We start from the raw sequence: 15,499 nt of genomic DNA, 5'->3' as shown, positions 1-15,499 counted from the left end.
TTGAATTTAAATTTTCGGTAAAAATTACTTTCAGAAAAAGTTAGAAAGACACCATCTTTAAGTAGGGGGAGTCTGTTGTAAAAAAAATTATGGTAGACTGTATATACTAGAAATACATTTAGTTTGTATACAATTAGTTAATTTAATTGTCAATTTTTATTTCAGCTCACTTTTTTCCCGTATAATTCCTACCATAATTTAAAAATTACAGTGTTATGCCTTGTGTTGTTAATTAGTTATTTAAAAAATCAGAGTCTTGCTTACTTTAACTTAAAAAGCTTATTTAATTGTTACAGCTTCTTTTTTTTTTTTTTAAATATTTTAATATAAATTCTTATTGTGTTGCCTAAAGTCTAACAAAAATAACTTATTCTTAATTATCATAAAATCATTAATACATGCAACTTAATTTTTATCTACTGCTTCTAACAACCTATATTATCATTACTTTAATTTATATATGCGTTGTATGTACTGTGAATAAATTTTACAATCAAGTTCTGATAATGCTTACAGCGATACTTCTTTGCGAAACGGAGGAAGGGGACATAAGAATTGCAGATAAGTTATAGAAGAATCATAAAAAAAGCTTAAGATTTCTATTGTCGTTAAAGATTTATACGTTTTAGAACAGTAAATTTTAGGAGCTCAACAAAAAACACTACATCATTTAAGTATAAACACCATTCTGGAATGAACAAACATTTTCGGTACATTAACTCACACTGCATTTGCTAGGAAATTTTATCCATCTTCAACTTACGCTTGTGCCATTTCTTCTTACTATCTATGTATTATATACACATTTATTAGCTAAAAAGTTTTTTATTTACTGCTTGTTTTCAGTTTCATGAAGATCTCTTAGTTGACATTTATAAGACTATGCTTTCGTTGAGCGTCATGGATACAATACTTTACGAATGTCAAAGGCAAGGTCGAATTTCATTTTATATGACAAACATTGGTGAGGAAGCAGTGCAAATAGGATCTGCAGCAGCATTATTGCCAGATGATTTAGTATATGCACAATACAGGGAAAGTGGTTAGTGGCATGGTTGTTGTTACTCACATATTTTTTTTTTTTTTTAAGATTTACGACGTATTTTAACGCGTATTTTAAATTTTTCTAACTGTTTTTATAGTGTGTTAATAAACTGTATTCGTTAATCTTGAGTTATTTATCGTTTGCAGAAATTAAACTTACCTGTACAATATGATGTTTTGTCCAATCTTATAAAAACAAGATGAAAAATTAACATATAACTTTATTACATAACATAAGATTATTTATAAACTAATAAGTTATATTATAAATAATAAATTATAAAGTTTTTGAGAAATAATAAATACGTTTAAACAGTCAATTTTACCATCAAAATTTAGCACATAATACAGCGCAACTAAGTCAGTTAACTCTAGTAAGATAATGGAGTTTGTATATGGTTGAGAAACATTCAAATAATACAAATTAAAGAGAAATTATAACTTTAATTTATTGTAAAATAAAATTCTGTTTACATTAAAAAAGTTTCTCAAAGTATTTAAAAGACTAAAAAGTTCACTGTAGGTGTTTCAAGTCTTGCATTTCAGTTCGGCAATGAATACAAGATATTTCACTTGCTCCTGGTGTTTTCAACAATCAAAATATTTTATGGCACTGTAACAGGATTTTTCATTTTTATATACTTCTCTTACATGAACACACATATTTATAACTATAACTTATCACGGTGAGATATTGTCAAGCCATCTCAGGTAGGCTGAGTGAGTAGAAAAAAGAGACCAAGGGGGAGCATAGGACAGGAGGAAAAGGAAGAAAACGGGAGAACAGACGTGAGTTTTAGTAAGATAAGTTTGGGCCTGTCAGCACGCGTGATGCATTTTCCCTAAAATTTGTTGTTATAGTTACTGCTATTGTGGCATTTTGAGCGGGTTTGCCCTTCCCAGCGTTTTTTGAGGGACTTTCTGGTGTGGTTTTTTTGTCCTGCAAAGGGAGCACTCAATACCGGAGCTAGGTTAGCAAGGTGACAATCCGCGTTGGATGGCTCTCTGTCTTGATCAGCAGGGACGCCTGCTGACTCGATCTTCTGTGCTCCTTCTCAATGCCACGACGACCAAGAGAGATAACGTTTTTGAAGAGAGTGACTATAAGTACCTGTCAACAGGTAGCTTTTCTGAAGGGTAGTGGCCTTCGTTTAGCCTGCCTCGGTCTGCCCGTGTCACAATTTTGTAACTCGGGCCTGGTGCTTGCCCATATAGTATGCACACCAGATACAAAAATTTTTATTCTGTGTACACTGCATTTAAAGCGTATCGTACATAAACATATTTTACCTGGATTCTCATAAAAGTTTTTTTTGACATTAAACAAAGAAAAAAAAAACATGGTAGCGTTGTAGGTTGACTCTCTCATTATAAATTTTTTACAGGTTTGAATTTCTCATTAGGTTTGCGTACTTTGTTGAAGTACAAGTGTGTGAATAATTAATTTGTCACATTGTTTTATAGTCTTTTGAAAGTTGATAGTAATAATTTTAGTTTACAAAATTGTTATTATAACGTTGCGGTGTGTTTACAAGCCCTTGACCACATTTATCGTATTTTTTTTTTCTTGGTAAACATATAGTTGCAAGTGTTGCAATCATTCATTAATGAAACGTAATGTTATAAATTCTCATGATGTGGAAAAATGTGATAGAAAAATTATTATGCTAACTTCGTGTCAATTTTAAGCATTATTATTTTCTATTTCGTATTTGAATCTAAAAGCTTGTTTTCGAAATTAGGATAGAAAACTTTTTAATTAATTTGTTTCCTTATTGCAGTTATTTTTTTACATTGTAAGCATAGCGTTATTTTTTGAAAAAAAATGTGTAATTGTGTATCGAGCAACACAAAAAAATTAACTATTCAATGAAAGTATAAAACAGAAAGAGAGATGGTTTCTGAAATATAATATCCATAGGAGAAGAAAGTCTCATGATCCTTATGATCAGAACTCGAAAATGATTTGTAGGAATTATTTAGTAATACTTGTAGCACTATTTTTGCAACTTTAATTGTTCTACTTTGAAAGTGGGAACAGTTAATAATTACAACCATAATACATTAATTGCATACAAGTATCAATAAATGTATTTCTGTCTTTCATAATTTACGTACTACAATTAAATGGTTAACCATAATTTTTATAAGCATAAAAAAAAAGATACAAAACTTGTTACAAAACTCAAGGTGAATGTCTCTACACAACGTACTTATTAAGTTGTGTGGGTTGTGATACAAACCAATCGTAAAGGATCAATTGAAATCACAGCATCTCCTCTCAGATATTGTATAAAGGCGAGGGGGATACGGGACGCAGGCGCATTCAGGCTTTTTTATGGATGTCCAGCCAAGTGGGATGTTCGTCTGTATTTCTTATTTGTCATGGCAACATATACCTGTTCTTTTTTTTAAATGTGTGATGACATTGGGAGCTTAAACTTTTGCTTTTGAACCACGACAACTTTTGAACGTACCTGCTCAACTTTCTATAAATACCCAAGTAAGAAATTATACTTCTATAAAATTGTATGGCAGATAATATAATTATCAATGTAAAATTCTATAAAACGATGTTATATACAAAGGTGGTGCAATTACCGTTGGAATGAGTATATCTACTTCAATCGGGTGTGGTTTTAATAAATATTTTAATATTTAGCAACTGAATGATTATAAACAATGTATATAATGGCACAATACAATACAAAACAATATGGAGACTGGCCAGTACAAGACTATGTACTTTCATCGAATTCTCCGATGGTTTCAAAACAACTTCCTACTGGCTCTGCTGATTGCATCTGTAATGTCATGCTCTAATTTATCACATACGCTCACACACTTTTTCCTTGTCCAAATTAAATATTCAAAATATGATTGCATCTTAAAAATTAATACGAACCATCCCGTCATATCGCTGTCTTCGATAGCAAAGTAGTACATGCCAGTAAATGTCTCTTTAGGTCGCTCACCACATATACGTTTTGTTGACAGATATTATTTAAGCATGAACCGTATACTGAAAATACCATAATCAATACCCAAAAAAATGGCAGACCGTTTAACTGTACCCTTTTTACATGTTGAATTTCAAAACTTTGCAATTTAACATGTAACTTTATAGAAAATCACTTAAAATTGCATTTATAAGATCTGTATCAACCCCCCCCCCATTTTTATTTGTATGAAAAATGGCTATAGATAAACCTGTTTTATTTTTAAATAGATCTATAATTTATCTTTTTTCTTCATAACACAAGTAAGAAGGGGTCAAGTATGCGTAAAAGCGTGTATGTAAGCTCATCCATCTTAAAAAAAAGCGTTGCTGCAAATATTTGCGTTCCTCCCACCTCCCTGAATTTTGTTCTTAATCATAAAGAAAAAGTTTTGAAAGAAGAAAACGCAATAAAAACTAATTATTGGATTCATACAATGCAGAAATTTTTTTTTTTTGTATGAAAATTCTGGAAAAATTTAAGAATGTACAAACAATAGTTTATGTATTTATAAAGTTACAAATTAATGGTAAATAAATAAATGTTAACTAATACACGTAAAAGCTACTCTGCTAATAAATATGCTTATTTCTACATTTTGGAAAGAAACATGAACCAAAAAAATATATTTTATCAAATGACTTATATATTTGATGTAAAATAAAACTACATTAATGAATATACAACAAACAAGAATTTACATTGAAATAAGTTACGATTTGTAATATCGAATGAAGCTATCGATTTTCCATTGTCAGGCATGCTCATATCAGAGTGGGTAAGGGGCTCGCCCAGTGTGCAAGAAAATGGGCGTTTTCACTTTGAAAACTTTTTTTTTTTTTTTCAAAATTTGTTATGAGAAGTAATAAATAAAATTCAAATTGTGTGGTGTAGTGTGATGCAATAATGTTGGGTGGTGTAGAGGGACTGGAAGTAGGTCAAGAGGGGCGGGGGAAGGGGGAGAATGAAGCAAAATCCACTTTCGTTACACTTTTTCTCAAAGTCACCAATCTGAACTCGTTGATTTGCTCTGTAGGGCAGAACGTGCCTATAAAAGTATCTCTTTGAAGACTATTTGATCTGTTCAACGATAAGAATAATATGTTTAACAGTAATAAATCGTACGACTTTAGCAAAATTTTTAGCTACTTTCAAAAGAGATCCGTTTGATTGGATTGGATTTAGTGACGTCACTAGACGTGACACGCCCCCCTAAGTTTTTACTCGCCACGCAAGCTCGTACCTGGTAAAATCGGCTCGCGTTTTACAGATATGTATTTTACATTATTTGAATGAATCTAGGATTACATTTGCATGGAATGTTGTCTTTACATATTAGTATTTCATATTACAATGTGAGTTGATAGCTAACAATTATCTTATTTTCTAATGATACAGTTAGTGATGTGCAGTGTTTTTTATATGTTTATTTATTTATTTATTTAATAGAATTGTTATAATTATTTTTTTTTAATTTATTTATTTGCTATAACTATATTTAAAGCTATCATCTAAGCAATAAAATTTTTTTTGCTATCGGGAATGCGCTTAATTTCTTATGTAGGTACGATATGTTAAAAATATTTTTACAGTAGATTACGATGGTATTAGGTTAATGGAGTAAAGAGGCAGTAATAATGACATGCAAACGAGATGGTAGGAAAAAAAGGTGGTTATCGCTGGACTACGATGGTAAAGTCCAATTTGTTCAAAGTGAAATTACAGTAACGGCAAAGATCATTATTTAGCTTCTGGTGGTGTACTGGGTTAGGGCACTGAAACTGGCATCTCGCAATTGTGTCGTCTCCATTACCTTAAGAATGATGCATGGTACATGCGCAGTAGTCTTTCCTGAGTTTAATGTCAAGGAGACAAAGTTTTCATCGCTGATGAGTTACATGATATTCGTAACCCTTTCCTTTCAATGGAAACCGCTCTTCAAGACCACCGTATGTTATACCAGCTGTACTGATCGTGGCATGCTCTCGGATTTCGGCTCGATACCATTCGGGGTGTTCTATGAACTCTCTTACTTCACGGTGCTAAAGATTGCTGTTTAAGTTCCTAAGGGTTACCTTGACTGCTCGCGTTACTTGGAGTTTAATGGTAATTTCAAAAATAAACTCGGAATTGTCCAGTAATACATTTATTACCATATCTTCGATGAAGCTATCCGAGTATCGTTTGCAAGTGTTGTCTAATGCACGTATTTTTCTCACGCCATAGACGTAGAAAGCTGTTTCAAATAAAATTTTTCTAGCTTCCAGATTTTGTGCAATGGTCAGTTTTCTGCTTGCATGTGTGTGAGGGTGGTTGCGTATTAGTTGGTATGTGACAAATGGTAATGAGTCACCCCCTCTAGTTGAAAAAGTCGTCTCGACTTTTTGGTTTTTTTTAGAGATGGTTTTTGCGTATCTTTCCAAGAAACATTCAACGCTTAGCACTAGTATTATAGTCCATGGGTCCATTGATGCGATGCTAAGTGGATTAAAAAGAGTAAGTTAGGGTTCGATGTGCAGATGGTGGGGTTTGAAAGTGGTGTACTTATTATTACGAAGGGGAGAAGGTCTTAGTAATATAGAAATGGGGTACATACATTTTTATGCATACATTGTTATCCTAGTGCGCTTAATATATATGTGTAAATTGTCGTCGGAGGGTTACAATAGCACTCCATCATACATGTTTTGCTTTGTTAGTAGTATTCTGCGTATTTATTGTTTTGTGTGTCTGGTTTTAAGTTTCGTCATTTCCGTTTTCTTTTGGCGTTAAAATTTATGTGTTTTTGTTTTTTTTTGTGTTCTTTTGAATTTCGCATTTTTTTGTGCATTGAATATTTATTGATTTTTTAATTTTAATAGTTGGTTTTTTTTGTGTTAGGGTGTTTGTGTAAGCTATTTTTTTGTTTGTTTGTTTTGTTGTTTTTGTGATAATCTTAATTTTTTTTGTGTAACTATTTCTTGTTTGTGTTTTTGTGTGTGTTTTTTTTTGTGTGTGTATTTATTAACTATTGTCTTTATGATTATTTTAATTTTTTTATTTTATGTGTATATATATATATATAAATATATATGTATATATAACTACATAATTTTTTTTTTCCTGTAAAAGAGAAATAAGGGCATACATTTTATTTATCCAGATCAGTATTATAACAGTATTGTCAGTTCATTAGTTTCTTTACGTGATCAAGGTTTCGCCTGGTATCCCGGACTACCTTCCTGAAAGACTGCTGTTTTTACAAGAGTTCGTTTACCACAAAATAGACGCTGTTTTTGAATGCCTTCATCGGCAGATTTTTTTTCCTTGTGATCTAACCGTTTCAAACTATACTTAAGGGTCCAAAGAAGCTCCTGGCCCCAAAATTTAACTGTAGGTGCACTTTTGGTGTTGGTTCTTGTAGATGTTGGATTCTTTTTCCTGTTCACTGCTTTGACCTTAATCCTCCTTCTTTGCTCGTAGCCCAACGCAGCCGTTCATGCAAAAATCCAGAATGCTAATATCGTTAGCACGACTGTTCTGAAGATCTTAAACGTCAGCGTACCTCCGGTCAGGATCGTATTTGAAGCCATATTTACGAGTAATAGATAACGGAGTTGAGGGCTAATGGGTATTACAAGTCTGAGAGACTCAAAAATAATAATGAGAAAAATTGTTTGTGCTCGCGTTTGAATACCGTTTGGGACTCTCTTGTTTGCATGTTGTGCAAAAGAAGCGAGCGTGGCAAACTTTGCTTTCTTCACATCAATTGGATCTGCGAAAAGATGGTGTTGACTTCAGGGAAACATCGTAAATTTAGTTTGTCCGATAAATTTAGCGATGGTTTGTTGTTGGGTGCTATACGTATATTTAAGAATTCTTGATATGATATCTTTGAAATGAGTGGTGGCATTGTCAACTTTGTACAATGTTAATGTTGTATAGAATATAGAATTAGGTTAGCCTAGTTCTTAAATTTCGATTATTAATTTTTTTATTGTGTAAGACAAGGTGTCATTGTGTATGTTTCTTTCCAGAAGGGTGGTGTTAAGATTGGTTAAAATGTTGGTGAGGTCATAATGAACTTATTTAAGATGTTTGGTGTCTATGTGAGACACTAAGGACAAAAATCCACTTATTGTCGTCAAATCTTGTATCAGGTCAAAAGCGATTTCTGATTCGAAGTTTAATTGATGAAATGCAGATGTTACTTCTGCACTCGTCGTTATCATGATTGTAATTATAAAATAACTGAAGAACATTTCTGATGTCTCAAAACGAAATAAAGATATTCTGAGTGAGAAAAGGTAAATTATTTTTTTCTTCCTTTTTTTGTGTAACATAGTTATATCTTAGTAGTGTTGCAGTTATAGGTTCTTAAGATCTCGTAAGTGATTGTCAACTCGTTTGGCGTGTTGGTGGCACTCTTTTAGGGTTGCGTAGTACGCGGGTGGGCACATGTAGCGACCTACTGGAGCTTTATGCCCTTTTATAAAACAAGCTATTGCTAGTTTTTCACGCTCCTGGGGTGTTAAGGTTATCTCTGGGTAGTTGTGTTGCGCTATTGTACCTGCTCTAATATATAACTGTAAGACACGGTCATTTCTGTGATAGTAATTAGTCGTTGATCCGTTTCTACGTTGTTTTGTCCAAATTATTACATCATTGGTATCGATTAAATGGTTTGAAAAATTTTGTTTCTCGACTAAATAAGAAAATTAATTTGTTTCTTGTCCCATGTTAAAAGGGTTTTTTTTTTTTTTTTTTTTTAACTTGTGTTTCTGTGTTTTTAGCATGAATGGCTTAAGATGAAATTTGGGGTTCATGTAATATTAGGTATAAGGATGTATCGGTTTTTGATAATGTGGTGGCTGCAATGGAGTCTATAAATATTGTTTTAGTGAGTTGCTTCACTGGTACTTGCTGATAACTTGGTGGGTTTTGTGCAGTGGTATTCTCTCCGTTGCCTGAGTTTTCACCGCCGAGCAGAGATCTGGCCAGATTAAGTAGCAGGTTCATGAGTGAATTCCAAATTGCTCGCAGAATGTGAATTGACCATCTATAAATGCGGTGTAAAGCGTAAGCGTGAATAATTGTGTCTAGGATAAATTTAATGGTCCAAAAAATTATAATTATAGTGATAAAAGTGCTACTTGCTGATCCACATGAAATGAATTTTAGCCATATTTTATTTCAAGTATTTTCTGCGAATGCTTGTAAAGTATTTTCGTTAAAGATGTGTAAGAGTAAAAATTGTTGTGCAAGTCTTATTTTTCCCGTTATACTTGCTGCGACTTGATTTAGTACCGCTAAGCGTTTGGGAAGAAACATGATGTAAGTCTTTAATTTTTTTATGTCGTAGTGAGAGTAAATACTGCTATTTGCTAAGTCGATGGGATTAAAGTATTTCCAAGTTCATTTGGTGTCTGGTTTTAGTAACTGTGGATCATCTTGAGTTGTAACTTGTGGAAACATTCTGTACCATCGTGATCCGAAATTTAACATTATGGGGAGTACTGTATCGCATCCTGTTTTTGTACCATACTCTTTACGTACGTGTGTGCGTGGCTTCAAACAAGACGGTTTCTTTTTCCAAAATACTGGCAGCTCTTGGTAGGACGTATCGGTTTCTCTTATGCGCACTTCTACTTGTACGTACTTAATAATATGCTCCACCTTCCTGGCAAAAAAGCTGATGTAACCTGTACCAGACATAAGTTTATCATCGAAATTATCTGGTGAAATGGTGGCAATATTTATGCATTTCCAATTACTTTTCTCTCTAATTCACACTGTTTTAAGACAACGTCTCTGTAAGGTTCCTTCTTTGTTTCCGGAAGTGTTTTTTTGTAAAAATAAATTTACAATTTACGTGCGTAAGCATATCGATGCGGTTGAAAGCGACGTTTTTTTCTGCGGGAAAATTCTGCTTCTTGGGGTCAGTCAATAAAAAAATTTTCAGGTGTTCCGTTTTAATAACCGTGAAACAGCATGTGTTTACAGTGCTCATGTGTTTGAATGCATACGACACATGATATGATTTGAGTACATACAGCAATTTGAACTCATTTTCTCTTTCGAGTACCCTGTTAACGAATTCTGTAAACAGATTTGTGTAGCAATTAAGATCGCATCTGCTTCTCGGGGCCAGTCAGTAAAAATATTTTTGGGTGCTCCGTTTTAATAAGCGCAAAAGAGTATGCATTTACAGTGCCCCTGTGTTTAAATGCATACGATACATGATCTGATTCGAGTACATACTGCGATGTGAACTCATTTCCTCTTTCAAGTATCCTGTTTAAGTATCCTATAAACAGATTTGTATAGTGATTACGGTCGCATGAGTCAATCGGGATTACGTTCCAAAATACGTATCCGCAAACGCTGTCAATGTAGTGATCGTCCGCAAAAGTACATGACGTTCCTGATTCGAGTCTTGTTTTATTATTCTTTAAATCTGTAGCAGTTTAATGTTCTTCTAAAGCGATACTGGCGTAACCTTGTACCAATACTTTTTTATATTGCCTGTATGCGTCTGTATGTAACCCTGCATTTTTACAGGCGCCATTAGCGCCTACGAAGCCAGCCAATTTCACGAAAAACGTCTTCGTGTTGCTAATGGGAATTTCTCGTATTATGTTCTCGTACAGAGTTATACTTCTGTGTTAATGCATTCTTTTGCATTTAACTCACGTTATTTTTCTGAGGTATTCCATTCCCTCGTTTTTTATTGCTGAATTATGCAACTACATGCCGCTATGTTGTATTGTTCTTTTAAGCTTGATTTTTTAATAAATGACACGTGTGAAAGCGTAGTCATTTTCTAAGATAAGCGACATGTGTACTCTAGTTAAATTTATGACCGGTTCAGGAATGTCGCAATGTCCTATATTGACTAGAGAGAAAGTTGTAAGATTAGCGAAAGATTGGCCGCAGTCATATCCAATGATTGCTGTGGCTTGGTTAACGATTTGGTAAAAAATGAATAGCCAGAGGATTATGTTCATCTGCACACTGAATAATTTTTCATTAATTTTGCGTCATTATTATTATTGACTCATGCTTTAGCGTGGTCTTTACGGCTATCAAAAAAAGGCAACGACAATATACAAAAGCGTTAAGTAAGCAACAAGGGTATACTTATCTGCAGACGGCACAAGCGTGTGTAAGTATGTGTGTGTTTTTTAATTTTTCTTATGTTTATTATTTTCATTATTATTATTATTATTATTTTTTTTTTTTTAAATAATTTATTAAGGGGTTCTAAGAGATGTATAAGTGGCGCAAGCGGTTGCTGTATACTATTTTTTTGTGTGTTTCGTAGATCTTATTCTTCACGTTTCGTATGCTTCTTGTGTGTTTCTGTGCTTAGTAGTATTGAAATTAAATATCGCTAACTCCACCCATTCATCACACTATTGCTCTTTTGTAATGAATATCTTAAGATATTTAGTAAAGGTATGATGTGTTGTGTTTAATTAATTTAGGTGTGACGATTGTCAATTTTTCCAAGTGGGATAATTTCTTTCTTGTACAGATATCTTGTGCTCTGTTATCTAATGGTTGGCCAAGGTTGTTTTTGAAATAAAAAAAATTGTCTTTTTTCATATAGATGTTTTCCCTTGGAAAAACTGTTTAATTTTTTTGTTAGATAAGAGTGAATGGGCCAATATTGTTAGTATTGTTATTTTATGTATTATTTATTTCGTGTTCTCCATGAAAGGATGCTTTGCATAAAGGTAGGGCTTGAAAAAAATTCTTTTCGCCGTTATGAAGGTCTCGCTGCTAACTTTTATCGAATTTATGAAGGATGCTTAGCTAGTTTTCTTCGGTTTGCCTTACTTCTATGGAAGAGACAGCCTGCTCTTGCTCGAAAATAGCTGAGCCGGGTGCATGGTCTTTATTGTTATTGTTGTCGAGTTTTCATTTTTTGGAAGCTAAGACTGATAGGGCTTTTTTGTACGTCGTCATGCCGTATGCTCGGTTTCTTCTGATACTTTATTTAGCAGCTGTTACGGCTCTTCTTTTGTCCTGGTGAGTAAAAATATGTGAGCGTTGATTGGGTTGCTACATAATACGTCTGTGTTAACGTTCTGGAAGCCTGGTTCGTATATTATATTAAATTTAAAATCAGCAAGTTTAAGATGCCATCGTGTGACCCGGGAGCACGGGTCTTTTATTAAATTGAGCCATACAAGGAGTCAATGATCGGTCACTAATATGAATTTTCTTCCGTGCAGACGTACTCTACATTTCTCTAAGCAATATGGTAGCTCAAGGGCTTGTTTGAAGAATGTACAGTAAATTCTTTTACTTTTGAACAAGGTGTGAAATATAAAAGCGATGGGCTTATCTTTTTTAATTTCTCTTTGTGAGAGCACGCCTTCTAGAGCGTAGTCCAAAGTAGCTGTTGTAAGTACAAACGCTTTTCTAAAGTCGGGCTTGATTAAAATTTGAGGAGAGCATATTTTATCTCTAAAGATTTAAAATTCTGTTTAAGTTTCTTCTTTTCAAGAACTCCTGATTCTTTTTTAGTAGCATGTTTCAAGGTTTTTCTATTTTGGGAAAGTTATCTGTAAGTCGTCAATGGTACTAGAATACTAATTCTAAAAATTGTCGGACAATTTTTAAAATATTTGGTTGAGACAATTCTTCAACTGGTTTTTTTTTTTGGTCGGATTTAAGCCCTTCTTTACTAACTGTGTAACCAAGATAATTCAGGGGTAAACGATTCAGTTATTGACACCTTAAGGTAGTGATTGACCCCTGTATGATTTGTACATCTATATATCAAGGCTCCATTTAAAAATGCATGTGGCGGTCAATCACTATCAGGGGGTTAACAACTGTACCCATTACCCCTATCTCTTGTGTCAAAGATTCCCATTTTTCTGGCTGCAAGACTAAGTTTGCTTTTCTTAGTTGCTTTAGAAATTAAATAATAATTTCATAGTGTTTATGGAATTCTTGAGAGTACATGTATACATACATCGTTGACGAAAGAATTGCTCCTTCAATGTTTACAATTAAGGCAGCTGTATGTGCTAAAAATATTGGTGCACATGTTTTTAATCCAAAAGAGCTTCTTTCAGAGTGAAAAATTCCTAGATCGTACATAAAAATGAGATCAAGTATTGTGATAAAAACTATGCCAAATGCGGATGGTCAAATGCGAGTGGCTATAGTTTAAACTGAGAGCGGAAATCAGATTTTAAAAACTTGAAAACTGATAAAGTTTAAAGAGGTATAAAATTCTTAAACTTTATACGGGGGAGAAAAATGTTAAAAACTCGAGTCGAACGTCTCTGCACAACGTGTTTATTAAGTCGTGTGGGTCGTGTCATGATTCGATCGTAAATGGTCAATCAGGATCACAGCATCTACTCTTAGATATATTGAGGCGAGGTGGATATAGGACGAAGGTGCATACAGGCTCTTTCGTCGATGGCTGGCCAAGTGGTTAGCTTAGCTTTCATGGCAGCATATACATATTTTTGTTGATGTTTGATCACATTGCGAGTTTCAGCTTTTACTCTTGAGCCACGACAGCTTTCAAACTTATCTGCTGAGCTTTCTATAAGAAATCATTTAATCTGTTTAACAAGTTTCTACTTATTGTTAATAAAATATTGTTTCCTAGAAAAGTAAATTCGTTCACTTCATTGTACCTTCACTAAGAGCCGTGTTAAATATTATTGTTATACAGTTCACGTAATATACTTTATATCGTGAAATGACCAACTATTAAGCTCTATCTCAAGGGTGCGCATTGTTATATTTGTTGATAGAATAATTAAGTCATTTTCTCATAAAACACAAGCTGATTAATATGATTTTTTGATGTGAATTAATTTAATATGTTGACTTCTAAGCATATAGGTACGAAAACAAAATCATATATTTTATTATTGACTTTGCGAAATCAAGAGAAATTATTTTATAATAATGAATAAATAAAGAAAAAATGTAACATAATTAAAAAAGATAGTTTTAACTGTGAATTCACGGCAGTTGTCTTTTTTCAGTTCAATTTGTCGGTAATACTTAAATATCTTACCGAAAAGCTATCGTTATTTGTATACATCCCTACTATTACTCTACAGTAATAAGTCTGTAATTTAGTTAAAAGATTTCAGATGTTAAGTATGTGTTTGCGTTGCCCTGCATCTGGCTATCGAAGCTTCTGGACGTTCATTTTTTTGTGCATTAAACGCTTAAATAGCATACAATTATTTAAGAGAATGCAACGGATACCACATTTCTATAAGGAAATTTTCTACCTTTGGTAATAGATGTCAGACTTCTAGCCTCTCTTAGGTTAACGTTGTGCACGCAACCTACTATGTAGTAGTTTCCTACATAGTTTTTTGAATCTTAAGTAAATAACGAATCTTTATATCTTACGTTTAAGGCTAAGAATATTTGCATCACTGATGAATCATGAAATTGACATGCATTATATTCAGTAGAAGCAGTTGAATAGCTTAAACAACTTCTTTTACGCAGGAATTACAACTGTGTAACCATTTCAATGGCCTTAGCATGATATAACATTTTTGGTATTGTCATCTTTGTCTATCAAGATAAAAAAAATAGTCCGGTTGCCGATCACTTGGCCAGAGATAGCATAAAGTTTTTTAAGTTTAGTCATTTATTAATATTATTACACAAAAAAAAATATTGACATTAATTTTATACTTTAAAGTTGTCACAGAAGTATTCGATTTAAAACTTTTCCTCCTATTAGCATGCGTATTCTCTGCAGTATTACGACGTAACTGCTGTACTAGTTATTCAGATTTCTTTCCTAATGCTTGTACAAATTTTATGGTATCTTCGAAGTCGTAAGCACTGAAGTCTTCAAGGGCTCCAAACGCTTTAACATAACTAGTAAGACAAATTAAGTTGTAAACATTTGACACTGAGTATATCCTATTATACACACTTTTGAATTCTTGTACATCCTATACTAACAAGTTACAAGCATAATCGATAGATGTACAACTATTTGATGGATTACTTAATATTCTACTTGCTAAGTTTAACGAAAGTCGCAGTCATAACAATTTGATGTAGCCAATCTCGTTCTTAACTGCTTCTATTTTATCTATGGATAATCATCTTTAAGTGGCTTATAGAATAAATTCTTTAATATTTCAGAAATGACATATTTTTTGTACTATTATTAATTCAAATAACGGAGACGATGATTTTGCTAATTACTATTTACATTTTTTAAAAGACTTTAATATGCAAAATTTCTCTGAAAACTGATTTAAAAAATCCAATTATGGCACAAAATTTAAATTTATATAATAATAAGAAGGACTTCGATGATGTCAGAAATCATGAACTACTGCATCTTGCAACAGGGTAAGATAATGATATAAAAGTAAAAAAACTTGGTAAAAAGGGAGCAGCATTAGTTATTTCTTTAAGTTTAACGCTTCGTCAAACCATGTTGACCCATTCAAAGA

The 15,499-nt window shown here is 33.0% G+C and overlaps 1 protein-coding gene across 1 annotated transcript in view; it reads left to right on the top strand.

Moving 5' to 3' along the window:
- Nucleotides 1–15,499, top strand: part of BckdhA (Branched chain keto acid dehydrogenase E1 subunit alpha) — a 485,456-nt gene that overhangs the window by 18,712 nt on the left and 451,245 nt on the right. Inside the window, exon 2 of the mRNA XM_089595682.1 lies at nucleotides 847–1,042. Coding sequence (XP_089451808.1) covers nucleotides 847–1,042 — 196 coding nt within the window. The remainder of the gene's footprint in view (nucleotides 1–846; nucleotides 1,043–15,499) is intronic.

This window comes from Copidosoma floridanum, unplaced genomic scaffold (assembly GCF_036245765.1).
Source record: "Copidosoma floridanum isolate Cflo_tuat_1 unplaced genomic scaffold, Cflo_Japanese_pri ptg000027l, whole genome shotgun sequence".
NCBI lineage: Eukaryota > Metazoa > Arthropoda > Insecta > Hymenoptera > Encyrtidae > Copidosoma > Copidosoma floridanum.
Note: the sequence above shows the minus strand (reverse complement) of the source record. Positions and strands in the feature narration are given on the sequence as shown.